Source organism: Acomys minous (assembly GCF_964271855.1).
Source record: "Acomys minous genome assembly, chromosome: 6".
NCBI lineage: Eukaryota > Metazoa > Chordata > Mammalia > Rodentia > Muridae > Acomys > Acomys minous.
In genome coordinates, this window is record NC_140487.1 from 79586064 (window position 1) to 79602134 (window position 16071).

The 16071-nt window shown below is 46.9% G+C and overlaps 1 protein-coding gene across 1 annotated transcript in view; it reads left to right on the forward strand.

The window, feature by feature from the left end:
- The window catches only part of CACHD1 (cache domain containing 1), a 235500-nt gene extending 219739 nt beyond the window's left edge, over positions 1 to 15761 (forward strand). The window contains exons 24-27 of the mRNA XM_084784427.1: positions 1166 to 1327; positions 2570 to 2647; positions 3374 to 3475; positions 14521 to 15761. Of these exons, the coding sequence (XP_084640553.1) occupies positions 1166 to 1327; positions 2570 to 2647; positions 3374 to 3475; positions 14521 to 14759 (581 nt within the window). The 3' untranslated portion in view covers positions 14760 to 15761. The remainder of the gene's footprint in view (positions 1 to 1165; positions 1328 to 2569; positions 2648 to 3373; positions 3476 to 14520) is intronic.
- The last annotated feature ends 310 nt before the right edge of the window (positions 15762 to 16071 follow it).

A 16071-nucleotide genomic window follows, 5' to 3' on the forward strand; every position in this document is an offset into this window, starting at 1 on the left:
GAATTCATTCCCAGAAACTTGGGCCTGATTTCCACATGGCTGAACTCTGGAGTCCACTTGGATGTGCATCCCAGCTGTGGGACGCACAGGGCCTGCGATGTGTTTTCATTCCATAACCTTCCCTTTCCCCTTTCCTTACCACCTTTGGGGAGGGGGGGGGCGTATACATCATTGTCTTCAGCTACACTTCACTGTTTATGGCAGTGGGGTCAGCAGACGCCGGGGCTATGCAAGGCTGCTGTAGCAGCTTTGGGAGTGCATGAGGACATCAAAAGAAGCCCTGGGATCAGGCCACTAGTCCTTGAAAAATACTACCAAGAGAGTCTGTATTTCTCATTAGATTTTTTTTTTCAGTGTCTTCCCGGAATCGGCAAATATTATTAGCTGGCAAATTGAGTCACCATACTGAAGCCAATAGTTAATGTGGATGTTTATCAACTTGTGATATAGTTCTGGCCCCATAGACAAATTCAGACAAAAGAGCAAAACAAAACAAAACAAAAAATCCTCAGAATGTGTTTAATACACTCAGCCTGCTGAATGTTATATAACTTAACAGCACAGTTCACTGCAGCGCTGGCTGTTTAACAGTTGTGAGCACGTGGCTGGCTGGGAACTGCCATCGCCTATATCAGGAGAACATCCTCCGTACCACAAGCCCAAGGAATTATCAAGATCCCAAAGCCCATGCAGTTTCTACTGAATGCCATTGCTTTAAGTCATCACAAAATTGACAAATGAGTCAAATCATCAAAAATTGGGGACCACCAATATCTTGCTTTTTAATATTTAACCCGACTAAAGGGAGATACTGTCTTCTGCGGGGAGGTGGAGTTGAGCTGTTGTGTTGCCACTGAAACAGGTGAAGGCTTCCTCTTCAGAGCATAGCCAGGACTCTGTGAGCACCAGGCAATGCATGTGTGGAAGCTGTTTTCATCTGCTCGCTCTTTGCAGAAGCCCTGGTCATTTATGTTCTTGCTCCATTTAAGAACCAGAAACTAAATGGTGCCCCACCCTCATGTCTCGAGTGTCCGGAGGACTTTAGAGTGCAGCACAGCTACCCACCAAACCCCTCGCTGCTCTTGTCCTCCCTGTCTCACCACCCTCCCGCCATCCCTACCTCCCTCTGCTTGACACAGAGCATCTGTTCGTTTATTCTCTGAAGGTGATGAGGTGATCACACTAAACATGATTAAGAGTGCCCCTGTGGGCCCTGTGGCTGGAGGAATCATGGGCTGCATCATGGTGCTAGTCCTTGCTGTGTATGCTTACCGCCATCAGATTCATCGCCGCAGCCACCAGCACATGTCTCCTCTTGCTGCTCAGGGTGAGTGCAGAAAGCCCCTTGTAGGATGCGCAGTAGCATGACATCTGAGGTCCGCAAAGCCTATTTTCTTCTTTAGCACCTAAACTCCGCCTGCCTCGTTTTGATAACCCAGAAAATCCTGGGCCCTTTCCTGATTCTACAATATCTTCATCCCACACCCAACTTCATAGCCTGTGGCCCACTTCTACCATAAGCTGAACTGGGGAGCTGGGGTGCTGACAGAGACTGAGTGTCAACATGCTGCCCTTGCAGGTCTGAACCCAAACAAATCAGAGACCCCCCCCCATATCATATGGCCAAGAATATTAATCAAGCCAAGCATGGTGGAATGTGCCGGTAATCCCAGCACTTGGGGAGGCAGGGGCAGGTAGATCTCTGTGAGTTCCAGGCCAGCCTGGTCTACAAAGTGAGTTCTAGGACTGCCAAGGCAGGTATACAAAGAAACCTTGTCTCAAAAAAAAGAAAAACAAAAAACAAAAAACAAAAAAAAGAAAGAATCAGTTCCATTGCATCCCTGCACAGAGTATGCATGGTCACATTATCTGTAATTATGACCTTGTCACCAAAGTTTAAGTCAACCGGCTGTGCTTAAAACCATTCCTACTCTTCCTGATGTGTTAGCCTGCCCTTTGTGGATGTAAACTCAACTCATAGTCATCCCGGCCATTTAACTCAGCTTACAGCACTAGTCACAAGTTGCTGTTAGATGTTGCTATGGCAACAACAACCCTGACCCAGCACGGCAACAGAGGCACCACCGACACCGGTGGGTGAGATTCGGCTGGACCCTAGATGGTTGGTATCCAATGTTGCCTTACACCTGGCCATCTGCAGTTCCATAGCCTTTTCACAGCACAGCCAGTGATGGTTCAGACCCCGGTTAAAGATGGGCTAGCCTCCACCAGTTTCATTTCTTTCTTCAGAACTCAATTCCGATGCCCTCGCTTGTTCTCCTCTTCCTTTGTCTCTGTCCACCTCTTACTAAAAATATGTAACAGACAGAGGTGCACAGCCATTCTTTTTTATTTATGTTATTTATTTTTTATTTTATTTATGAGGGGCTGGGGATCACACCCAGTGCATTTAAGGCGAGCTTGCTTTCTGCCGCTCCATTCCCCGCCCTGAACTCATTCTTGATGGAATGCTGTCACCCAGTCATCAAGCTAGCACTCAGCGGGATATTAAAGCCAATGATTTTGTTTGATTAAATAGTCATGTTTCTCCCTTTCTAATGATGGACAGAAATGTCAGTGCGTATGTCCAACCTGGAGAATGACAGAGATGAAAGAGACGACGAGAGCCATGAAGACAGGGGCATCAGTGAGTACCGCTGCCTCCTGCAGCTTGTGTCAGCAGGAGGCTAATCCCAAATAAATATTCCTTCTCATGTCCTTTTGGCTTGTATTAAAATTTCAGAAGCTTTGACATGGTGGATTTTTTTTTCCTCTCTTTTTCGCTAGGAATACGTGTAGGTCTCTGCTTTGTTTCAGAATATCTCAAAAGCCTTTTTTGATGTTATCTTTTGCATTTTCTGTGGCCCAAAGCCTCTCTTCCCATTACTTTTCCAATGTGGTGTTTTAGAAAGTGAACTTTTTTTTTTTAAGTCCCTTAATTAGTGTACACAACTCAGGGTAAAAGAAAAGTGCTTTCTTTATTAAGAAGAGACTAGACCTTTGCCTGCTTGCTGGTGCACGCTAGAAATAAATGGCTAAGTTCCTCTCCCTGCATCAACTCTAAGCCAGGCCCCCTCATCCTTAGGATTCTTTAAAAACTTATTTATCCTACTTTTCAAAGACTAACTCCTCCGGCATGAGAGTGAGCATGCGCAGAGGGCTAAAGCAATGAAGGCACTGGCCCAGGAGTGAGCATGTGCAGAGCAAGGGGGCTAAAGTAATGAAATGCTAGCCCAGGAACGAGCATGCGCAGAACAAGGGGCTTAAAGCAATGAAGGCGCTGGCCCAGGAGTGAGCATGCGCAGAACAAGGGGGTTAAAGCAATGAAGGTGCTGGCCCAGGAATGACGTTGAGTGTCCTTGCCTTCCCGTAGTCAGCAATACTCGGTTCATAGCTGCGGTCATGGAGCGACACGCACATAGTCCAGAGAGAAGGCGACGCTACTGGGGCCGCTCGGGAACCGAAAGTGATCATGGTAAGGTCTGGTCTCCTGCGTTAGAAGCCCTGGGGAGCTTCAGCTGTACCTGTGGGAGAGGGTGGGCACAGACTCTTCTTCATCTCCCTCTCCCAGTTCTGTCCTTAACTTAATCATTTTGACATGGTTTCCCCAAAGGATGCACCCAAGTGCGACGGTGTTTGAGCGAAGTGTCTGGGCAGTTTTCTTGTGTCCCAACACTTCCAGGCATAAGCTGGGTGGCCCTGACCATACAGATTGCTTTCCAGTTTTTCTCCATTAAGAAGGTGGGGGCCGCTGAGACGGCTCGTTGGGTGGAGATTCGTGCAGCCAAGCCTGATCACCTGAGTTTTATCCATGGGACCTGTGTGATGAAAGGAAAGACCGGATTCCTGCAAGTTACTCTCTGACCTCCACACACCATAGTGCACAGACGCGCGCGCGCGCGCGCACACACACACACACACACACACACACACACACACACACACACACACACACAAATAAGCGGGGTTTCTTGGTTTGTTCGTCTTTTAAGACAGGGTTTCTCTGTGTAACCTTAGCTGTCCTGGAGCTCGCTCTGTAGACCAGGCTGGTCTCAAACTCATAAAGATCCACCTGCCTCTGCCTTCCGAGTGCTAGAATTAAAGGCATGCATCACTGCCCAGCACTAAATGTAATTTTTAAAACTGTGGTTTTGATACTTTTTCATACACGGCAAAAACAAGTTCAGGTAGAATTTATCCCATTGGCTCATGGTTTAAGAGGGCTCAGTTTGGTTGCTAAGCAACCAGATTGCTCAGGCCTGTTATCTTGAGTAAAACATCTCATAGTGGCAGGAGCATGTGGCAGAAGACAGTTTTAACCATCATGGCCAGGATGGACTCATCTCCCAGAGTTCCCAGAACTTTCCAAAATAACGTTACTAAGTGAAGACCAAGCACTCAGAACATAAGGCCGTGGAAAACCTTTCACAATCACATGCTCACTAAAGTGTCACTGTCAAACTTTTGCTGTGGAACCCCCCCTTAGGTCCTAGGACCTAGTGGTGCTGGTGGGCCAGTGTCAGCATCATCAGCATGTCCTTGGGCCGTAGACAAATCTAGGCAACCTCTACCATTATCCACCCCCATCTCTGGCCATGTCTGCCAGGCTCAAAAAGCTTTGCTGAAAGAGACATTCGCAACTGAGCCTTGAAAGGATGACTAAGAGAAGATTGAATGGGAACAAAGTTGTGGGTTTACATTAATGGCAGAAAAGGTCAAGACTGAAAAGGTGCCTAGTGCCAAGCAAACCCATGTCTTAAGAATTCCATGTCTTGGGGCTGGAGAGATGGCTCAGAGGTTAAAGAGCACTGGCTGCCCTTCCAAAGGTCCTGAGTTCAATTCCCAGCAACCACATGGTGGCTCACAACCATCTATATGAGATCTAATGCCCTCTTGAGCATTGTATACATAATAAATAAATAAATAAATCTTTAAAAAAGAATTCCATGTCTTGTCCCAAAGACCCACCACACCACATGGCCTCTCATGTTCTTGTTGTCACGTTGCTCACTGTCACTGGGATAGCAGGTGTGTCAGGTCGGTGAGCATCACTGACACTATTACTCAAAAACAGAACTGGAGTGGAAAAAAATGGTTTATTTTTAAAGCTAGCTGTCTAGTTTCCACAAAGCTACATTTTTTTATATGCTTAGATGACCATGTAAACTTTTTTGGGGGTGGGGTGGAAAGGTCTTGGCTTTTCCCACACCTATCCTGAAAGAAGGGAGAAAAAGCCTTCAAACAATGTGTTTCTTTTTGTATGCAAAAAGCACAGGCGATGACATCCCTTGAAGCAACAGCGTCCCCTGACACCACTGCAGGGATGCAGTGTGAGATGCTGGAGCCTGGCCTGGTGCATCAGAGGCTGTGAGCTGAGCGTTGAATGACATTGTTCCCACTGACTAAATAGAACTTTCGGGTTTCTATGGAGAACCGAAGCAGAACCTAAATTTTTCAGTTTCTTGGCTTCCTGCCTCCCCTCCCTTTCCCCTGCAAAAGAATCCTTTGAACCTGCGTGTAAGCTCTTCTGCTGGGCCGCTCTGTGCCTTCTCGTCTGAATACGAAAGCAGGTTCAAGGCTACTAGAGTTCAGCTGAAATAATTTCTTATTCAGCAGAAACACTGAATCTCGGCTCTCGCGCTCCCGTGGCATCCATACCAAATTAGGGTCTGCAGTAACAGAGTGTTCCCCAGCCCTCCGCTGCCTTCGTGAGACAGCTTGTGAGGCGGTTGGTTGGGTGAAGTGAGTGCTGCCTTGTGAGTGAGTACCTGAAGCCAGGAATGCCACAAAGAGCTCACTGTCTCTCATTTCCTCACTAATTGGATCCCTGTTATCCCCCAAGGAATAGAAATAGTTTCTCAAGCAGACAGAGAAGCACCACCAAAGGAAGGAAGGCATTGATGGTGCCCATATCCGAAGTACATTACTAAATCAATGGAGCATAACTGTAGGCTATTGTGTCCCTGAACCGGCACAGCAGATCACTAAAAGTGACCCATCAAGTGAGTGGCCCTGTCATGCCAGCAGGGTAAAGTCTACATGCATGTTAAAGGGGAAAATAGAGTTGATGGTTTTGTCAACACTGTTCTGAGTGGTGGTCTGTAATCATGCCTGTACTAGGCAGGGGGTGGGCGGAGCAGGGGGGCCACCCTCAAATCAGAGATAAGCTTAGATTCCAGCTCCTTTTTGGTTTTTATAACAAGCCGTTTAGACTTTAATGAGATACTTTGGTGCTTAGTTTCCTGATTTTTGGAAGTAGAATAGCCAGGTGTGGTAGCACACACCTGTAATCCCAGCACTTGAGATGTAGAGGCAGGCAGATCCCTGTGCAGTGGAGGCTAGCAAGTCCCAGGCCAGCCAGGTGACGCTCCCTCCCCAAAGTAAGTACATAAAGAAATAGTAAGATTACATTTTTCTACCTGGTAAAGTTCTCGTGAAGATTGAAGGAGAAAGCATAGGAGGAGCTTGGGGCTCAGGGTTATAGTCTGTTCTCTCTCCTCCCAGCTTATACACCAGGGAGCCCAGAAATGAAGGGGTGCGGTCATGAGACCCATAAAAGGCGGAACGAGACGAGCCTGGAGTGAGCAAAGGAGAGAGAGAAAGTAGTTCATGTTCTGAGGGAGGATTTGAACTCGTGGGAGAGCAGTGCCAGGTTTCTCTCTTGTTCTGTACACACACACACACACACACACACACACACACACACACACACACACACAGTAAAAACCCAGGTCCCGGGGAAGCTACCTAGAATTCCTAGAATTAAAACTCACCGTTAATAAACTTGGAAACTTAAGGTCATTTGTTTATTTAGAAATATTTCCCAAGGACATATTTTAAAATACAGTGTTTTGTTGTTTTCTTTTTTTTTCTTTTGGTGCTGGGAATCAAAACCAGGATTTGGCCAATGCTAGGCAAATACTCTGTTGCTGCAGGTACCTCAGCCACACTTTTGGCAATATTCTAAGACAACTTAAAAGTGTTTGTTCTTTTCAGCTAGCTGTTAGCCTCACAAGTTGAGATACTAAACACCTCTGTAACCATGCATCTGGTTTTTCTTTTCTCATATTTCTCTTGAAAACTGCATGTTCTGTCTAATACCTACTGGCTTATTTTTTAGTTTAAAAATCAGCATATGTTTATTCACTCCTTGTGAGTTTATATTGCAGTTACTTCCTCACTAGAAACTTTACAGCTAGGTTTAGACAGATATTTTTGCATATCTGTATATGTTAAGCAACATTTTCTTTTTAAAAACAGAGTTTCTCCCTCGTCCTTGGCAACTTCTGACCAAGACAAATGAAAGAAAACCTAGTCAAGGCCGCACGTGGTGGCACACATCTTTTAATCCCAGCACTCGGGAGGCAGAGGCAGGCGAATCATTGTGAGTTCAAGGCCAGCCTGGTCTACAAAGTGAGTCCAGGACAGCCAGGGCTTCACAGAGAAACCTTGTTTCAAAAAACCAAAACAAACAAGCAAACAAAACAAAATAAACAAAAAAACCTAGTCAAAAGTAGACCATATTCTAGAGGTACCCTCCTGCAGTTACTCCTTGTGGCCACTAGATGGCGGATGAGTCCCTGAAGGAACCTAGCATCTCACAAGTTGCAGTATCTCAGAAACCACAAAGTAAACACGTAAGCAGAATCCCAAAGTACATAAGATTAATTTAGGCTTTTATTCCTCATGGGTGTCTGGCCTCGTTCCTAAAGCATGTGTCTTACTTGAGGCTATCTCCATAGATGCTTTTCTACATATGTATTTGCAAACTGATGCCAGAGGTCCTGTGTGCTTAAGTAGCATTTCTTCTGTGCTCCATGGTCAGGGACCCTGTCTGTTCTTGTGATTACTCACAGTTCTTGGTGCACGGCACAACTGCCTAGCACCAGGTTCATGGTCATTTGTTGGATGAGAAAGTGTGTCTGTGGACTGGGGCAAAGGCTCCATGGTCTGCAAAGAGCTCCCTGCACGGGCAGGAGTTCCTGAGTTCCCACAGAACCCACGCACAATAGCCCCATCTGAAAGCCCAGAGCTCCCACTGATGAGAAGGGAGCGGGAGATGAAAGAATCCCCTGGAGCTGTGGGAGGGGTAGCCTGGTGAGTACAGCAGCAAGCGAGAGGCCCGTCCTCTAACAAAGTAGGAGGCAAGGACCAACACTGGAGACTGCCCTCTGACCTCCGCCCATGCATGCCCACATTCACACTACTACCACACAACCCACACCTAGATGCTTTGACTCACAGCTTCACAGGCCTCAGCCATGGTTGGCGGAACGTTCCTGGGCCATGGCAAGGCAGACCATGATGGCTGAGGACGTGGTGGCATGAGGAACAAGGCGCGTCTTTCCAGGACAAGCCTCCAGTCACAGTCCCCTCTAACTAGACCCACCACCTGCGTTCCTCCACCTCCCACTGACGCTACAGGCTTTGACTCTGTCAAGGGACTGACCCACTAATGAGGATGGAGCCATCCTTCCAAAGCACAATAGGCAGCAGCGAACTCCAGCCCAGCAGCCTCTGGGGGACATCTCAGATCCAGGTACAGTGGTGTCACATGAGGCAACTACAGAGTGTCTCTGAAGGCTGAGAGCCATTGGGTTGGTACAATGGATTTCTACGTTTTCCTAATTATATGAGACTAGTAAATGACATTCCAGGCAAAGCCTTGGGTAGCAGAAAACTCACTGATGTCATTACTTGGGGAATTATAGTTTGAGTAGTGTGGGGAGGCTTGCTTGTTTTGGGGATTGACCCTAAGGCCTCATACACATCAGACAAGTGATCTCCCGCTGAGATTTCTTCTTAGACCTTTGTTTGTTTGTCTGTCTATTATTTATTTATTTTTAAGATTTATTTATTTATGTTCATTCGTGGGTGCCTACAGGCCAGAAGAGGGCATCAGATGCCATTACAGGTGGTTGTGAGCCACCATGTGGTTGCTGGGAATTGAACCTGGGTTCTTAGAAAGATTAGCCAGTGCTTTTAAACCACCGTGCCATCTCTCCAACCCCTAGTTTGAGTCACTATTTAAGTTGGCTCAATTGGCCCTGAGTTTTCTCTGTAGCCCAGGCCAGCCTTGAACCTGCACTCTTCCTTACTTTGGTTTCCAAACCGCTGCCTTTACAGGCCTGTACCTACAGAGCTGGCTGGCGTTGCTTTGAAGTGCTTCCTTGGTGTGAGGCACTATGCTCAATGCTAGGAGTCCAAAAGCAGCAAATAAGAGAGAGTTGGCTAGCCAGGTAGGGGGGTGAGCATCTTTAGCCCCAGCATGCAAAGCAGAGCAGGATGATTTGGGGCCACTTAGTGAGTTAAAGGCTAGCCTGGGCTATATAGCTTCAAGATACTATCTCAAATTTAAATCAATAAATAACTTAAAAAGTATGGCATGCTGGAAACAAAGAACCCGTTTTTATTATAATATGGTACAAATCACAATATACCATGTAGACTGGCAGAGGGACACCAAACCCAGGTGGCTGGTAAGACCAGAGGCAGGGTAAAGAGGATGGGCAGGGAAGCACAGCAGCAGGGTCTAGGGAGGTGGGAGCTTACACCGTGTACGTTAAAGAAGTGATCCATCCGTTACTGTGGTACTCAGAAGTGACTGAAGATGAACATTAGCCTTCTTGGTTGGGTGGGAAGGTGTCCAGGAAACCTACACAACTGAAGCTTAGGAAGGTATCCCAGTTCTGAGGTGGGGCAGTGTCCCAATGGAAGGGCATCCAGAGATACTGGACCCCAGGAACCACACAGCTCTGAGAAGAGGCTGCAGCTCCTCCCAGGGGAGTGTTAACCCCAACTGCTGAGGCGCTTAGGAGCCTGAGCCCCACTCTTTCCTGAGCTCTGCTTTTTTTTCACTTCTCTTCCGGCCTTCTTCCCATGAGAGACTCATACGAGGCAGATTTATTGGACGGACAAATCCAGGAGTTGCTGCCTCTGCTTCCAGGTGAAGGTAGCAGAGAACTAGGCAAACAAAGCCTTTATATAGGATCTTTTTAGGGGGCGGAGATTTCTAGGGGAGAGATTTCCAGAGTGAGGATTGGTGGGCTTTCAAGTCCTGAGCTTGAAAGAAGCTTAGGGATTGGTGGAGTTTTTCATCTAAAGTTAACATAAATCTGGAAGGGGTCCCACTGAGGGGCTATAGATGCCCATTGTGACAGGGATTGGAATTACCAGTTTGACAGTTAAGAGAGGTGTTGGGGAGGGGCCTTTTAACTCATGCCTGGGCGTTTACACAGACTTGAACTCTTAAACAGAAGAGCTTTCTTTCCTTTAAAAAAAAAGATTTATTTATTTATGTATTTATTATATATACAATGTTCTGCCTGCATGTATGCCTGTAGGTCAGAAGAGGGCATCAGATCACATAACAGATGGTTGTGAACCACCATGTGGTTGCTGGGAATTGAACTCAGGACCTTGGAAGAGCAGGCCGCGCTCTTAACCACTAAGCCATCTCTCCAGCCCCCAGAACAACTTTCTTAACTAAATTATGAATTTATACTAAGGGGTTAGATTTCTGGTCCTGGTTTCTGGCTGACAGTGCCAGACCACGCAAAGGTCCCTGCCCTTGAAGAATGGCTAGTCTACACTTTGTTGCCACAAAGATGGCTCAGGAGCTGACAGGCTAACTCCAGTTGAACATGCCTCCCATCCCCGGAGTTCCCTGTCAGCAGCAGCCAGTAACTGAGGTCTCAGGAACTGCTGCTTTCTCTGTGGTGCCAGCGTCTCAGTTTCTCCAGGTGTCTGATCTCAGGTCCCAGGACTGTGGAAATTTAGCCTCAGCGGCTCTGGAGTCCTGAGGTGTTGCTGTCTGGAGATGTAGAGAGGCCAGCAGCACAGCCTTAATTTCAGAAGAACCATTTCAGGGACAAAAGGGTGTGGCACACAGGGGAGCTGAAGAGCTAAAGAGGAGGTACCCAGGGAGAGATGTAGGGGGAGCCCAGAGGCAAAACTTCAAGCATCCCTGCCTGGTTGTTGGAGCTCCTCAACCAGACACTTTCCAGCAAAGTAAACAAAGGGAGACTGGCAGAGAAGGCTCCCCCCCCACACCCCCAATCCCTGACAATGTGACCCTCGTGGGCAGTATCTGGTTGAACAGCCTAAATGCTGAACCTAAATCTTCCTGGGCATCCTCCTTGACGTGCACAGGGCAGGGGCAGTGTGGTTCAAACCTACACGGAGCAGTTTTCAGAGCCTAGCCTCCAGTATCACACAGCAGGCTCAGCCCTGCCAAAGAGAACAAATTGAGAGATTTACTCTGGTCCCCATGGCTTAAGCCTGGATACAGGTGTCACTGTTTTCCCCAGCCTCCGGACCATCTCTAAAGATGTCCAGCCCTCTAACCTCTTCACCTGGCAGATCCCTTTGGTTCCCCCAAACTCCCTGCTTCTCCCAGGGTCAACCTCTTGATGCTAAGTGCTTCTCCATCTCCAAGCACCTGGCATCAACTTGTGGTCTGGGAGGCAGGCTGCCGAGCCACCTGGCCTCTGTTCCTGTTGCCTGGCACCCACCCACCCTGGTACTTGTCCCTCCATCCTATGGCTCCAGCCAACCTCCTTGTGCTAGCCCCAGCCTCTCTCCCCACCCAGCAGCCTTGCCTGCTTTTCCCACACCAAGCTTTTCACTATTTTACCAAGGGACCCAGGCCTTTAGGAAAGTGCTTCTCGGCCTTCCTGATGCTGCGACCCTTTAATACAGTTCCTCATGCTGTGGTGACCCCCAACCATAGAATTTTTCCACTGCTACTTCGTAACTGTCATTTTACTAGTGTTATGAATTGTAATGTAAATATCTGATGTGCAGTCCCCAGATGAACCCCACAAGGGGGTCATGTCTCACAGGTTGGGAACCATTGCTTTAGGGCAATTGCATATGACTATGCCCTGCCAGTACCTGTAGGTGCCTTGGCTGGTGGCTTCTGAGCCTTTCCTTCTGTCTTGCTCAGCCTCTCCTGCATCAAAGGTACACTCAGTGTTAAGGACTGATGGCAAAAAACTCTGCCCTGCTTCCCCAACTTTGCGGAAGCCATGCCTATTACTCCCTGGCATTGTGTGTGTGTGTGTGTGTGTGTGTGTGTGTGTGTGTGTGTGTGTGTGTGTGTGTGTGTGTGCATGCGCACTCCTGTGCACTCTCACTCACCAGCCTCTCAGAATCACCATAGTCCCAACCAAGTCCTGCTCTCCTGAGACTCAAAGTCCCCAGGTCTCCTCTGCTATCATATGACCACCCACCTGATTGCCTAGGAACCTCTACTGTCGAACCCCGTCCCATTTTCCCTCATTGTAATTCTTCATCCTTCACTGGGCTGTTGCAGTGACTTCTTTCATCTCTTCTTTGCCATCTCATCCATCCTCCAAACTAGCAGTAGGTCTGCCTGGCCGCAGGTTGATCATAGCTGACCATGGCTAGGGAGGCTGTGGTCCTGATGCTTCCTGTAGCATATGCATCATGCGCCAACTTCAATTTACCTTTCCACATCTCACGTCCCTGTTGTCCAGGTACCTGCTGACACACATCCAAGCCATGTGGTTGAGAAATCATTTCATAGCTCCATGCTTCTGGGGCGGGTCTCCTATTTCTTTGCTTGTATCGACTTAACCAAACCCTTACTCACCCATAAAGTGAAGGTGTGACAACACCTCCTCGTTCCCTCAGGCTGGATTACTGAGGCCTCACCGCTCCCTTCAACATGGTCATAAGATGCTGACCAACACTAGTGGGGAACTTTCTAAACACCACAGTGTGTACATTGGAAAGGCCATGATACCATATGTCAGCTCTATGGCATGGTCTGCATGTGTGTCTGTCTGTCTGTCTGTGTACCAGTATCAGTTTCTTCTTCTATCATTTCTTTTCAGTGGTCTAATTGTAATCTACCATTATATAAGCAACCAAGCCTTTATATCTGGTTCCCGTGTTAAATACCTCTCAAGCTTTAAATTATGATTTTTTAAATTGTTATTTTTAAAAATAAAAATTTCATTAATGTGTTGTAAAATTATGCATGTATACAATATATTTTTATCATACTCATTCACTCCCACTCTTCCCTCTTTAAAAAAAATGTTAGTCCTCCTGGCTTTCAACTGAACCTTAGCTCTGGTGTTCACTAATGTCTGCATTAGCGGAAGCATCTCTCTTACGTGATTTTAGTCATTACGGAAGTGAGATGAGGCTGTTTGATTTGCCACCCCCGTCCCAGTGATCCAATGGCCTGTGCTCCTGCTTGTTTCAAACACTTGGCTTCTTAGCCCTCTCTGAGGAGTGCCTCCAGTGCCTTAGCAGAGTAACTTGTACCTCAGAGATGCCCAGTAAATACCCTCTGCATTGGACGAACTGTTAAATAATTCTTCTGTCTGAGTTCTGTTTTACTGAGGACATAAATTTGTATTTCTCACTTCTGCACACAGCATGTATGTTCAAACACACACTGCCCCTGCTTGGCTGATTGCAAGCGCATCAATTTTGCATAAATGTGACTAGTGCTTACCCATGGCTGATTGACACTGAGGTGCAAGGAAACTATTAATGAGCTGTCACTTTTCAAAACATTTAGAAGATTTTTTTTTGCAATATTTAAAAACATGCCAAGGTTCTTGGAAAGGAAACCTTTGATCAACTAGGGCATTTTCTTTTGAAACATGCAATCTCTTAGAATACCGAAAGAAATGAATCTTTAAACACAGTGAGCCGGCTTACACAGAGAATACTTGATTCCTTTCTAGCTGCTTTGGCTTAGATGGGAATTTAATGTTTCATTAAGCACTAGCACCTTGGACAGGTTCCTTCCCTTCTCTGGCCACCTCCCTTCTACAGTGGGCGTTGAGAGCCTAGCTGTTATGTAGGAATCACTGACCTGCGTTTTGTTGTAGACCTGTGTGCTAATAATGATAATGATTTGGATCCTCACTGGTATCCCATGGTGGTAACTGGTTGGATCCTCACTGGTATCCCATGGTGGTAACTGGTTGGATCCTCACTGGTATTTTATGGTGATAACTGATGGATCCTCACTGACATCCCATGGTGATAACTGGTTGGATCCTCGCTGGTATCCCATGGTGATGATGCACTGGACCTCACTGCCATCCACAAGCATTGCACCATTCAGCTCATAAGCCTCCACCAGCCTGCATCCTGTTCACATTGTCTAAAGCTGCCCATTGTCTGCTTTAGTAGTTTATATGATGCAGGAGAAAATGGCCATCTTACTCTGTAGAAGCGTAGGAAGATGGGTACCTACAGATAATGGGGCTGTCAGTGGCCTAGGGGCTTGGGGTGATGACTTGTTTGTTTTCTCCCATCTTTCTCAGTCGTTTAACATGGTTGTGTATTTATGGTTAATTGTTTTTAGGGGGAAAAACAAACAGTGTTTTCTCTTGCTCTCCTTAAAATTAAAATACATTAGCATCTGCTGGCCATGTACAGATGTTGGGACCTAAGTCTCACTAGCCTAAGTGCACCCCAGCATCCTAGCCATCTGGTCGGTGTCCTGAGGCTGTGTTTTTCCTTTTCTAGGGTACAGCACCATGAGCCCACAGGAAGACAGTGAGAACCCCCCATGCAACAATGACCCTTTGTCAGCTGGGGTGGACGTAGGGAACCATGACGAGGATGTGGACCTGGACACCCCACCTCAGACCGCAGCCCTGCTGAGTCACAAGTTCCACCACTACCGTTCACACCACCCGACCCTCCATCACAGCCACCACCTTCAGGCGGCCGTGACAGTGCACACCGTGGATGCCGAGTGCTAACAGTCCTCTCGGGGGCCCTGGCTGATGCAGAATGCACTGAGAAGAAATGAGCCGGCATAAAACCCCATCACACGAGACTCTTTGTGTGTGTGCTTTGTCCAGCGTGGTTTAGCCTCTTTTGCTGCCAGCTGGTATGTCTGAGTCTGAAACCACAAAGTCCTGCTTGTGAGGCTCTGAAGCTGGTTCTGAAATGGGGGGAGGAGCCTGATGAACTGACCTGCTGTAATGGGATGGAACAGTAGGCAAACCTCCAACAGAGGCACTCGTAAAGGACGCTGAGCCAGAGGGATGTGCCCAGCAGCACTCGGCCCCTGAACTGGAAGTGAAACGGAACAGAGGCCAGGAGCGGGGCGCACCAGATGCCCCCAGGTGCTGGACAGACTCCCCTGTTTCCTAGACGCCACCATAACTGTATGGAACTCACCTTATGCTCTAAATGATGCATCTCAAAATTTCTAAGTAAAGGATTATTTTTCTACTATTTATTGAACTTTCAAACTTTTGGGGGGGAAGGAAAAAAAGAGATTCTCAGCTGTAACCCTGGCTGTTGTGTGTGGTGACGTGGTTCCCCGGTTAAGGAGTTGTGCTTCTTGTTAACTGGTGATCTTCTCATTGCACTGATCAAGGAAGGAAGGAAGGAAGGAAGGAAGGAAGGAAGGAAGGAAGGAAGGAAGGAAGGAAGGAAGGAACTGGGAAAATAAAGAGCTCGCTCCCTGGCTTGTTTACGTCACGTCATGGAAGCGCGTCACCTGGGATCACATTCTCTCTGGAGGGGCAGTGAGCCACAATGCTTTCAGAGATGTTCCTTTAGAATTCATTCCCGCCCCCCATGCAATGGTTTCCTTAGGTTTCTACGAAATCTAGTATTGTAGCCGGAGTCTTCCAGCTTAGGGAGGCTTGGTTTTATTCTCTTTGTTTTAAAGACTGTAAATTTTAAAATGTCTCATTTTTTGACTCTGAGAATATTAAACAGATAAAGGAAGGCATTTTAAAATTGTGAAATTGTGTTTCTTAAAAGATTTCTTTTGAAATCATAGCTCAAAGCTGCTGCCACTCACCCTCCAACCTGCTTTAGACGTCTACAGGGACTCATCGAATGGCTACTCTGACGTGGGGCGTTGTGATTTTAAAGTAGTGTTCTAATTACAGTGGTGTATCTTAGATTCACATTTTGTGATTCAAATATGTTATGAAGACATTCTTTGCACCGTGTGTGTGGTAAATCCATCATTTATATGTAGTTTGAAAAATTCACCGAATAATGTTTTAATGATAGGGTATCATGATATACTGTAAAAAAATAAAAATAAAA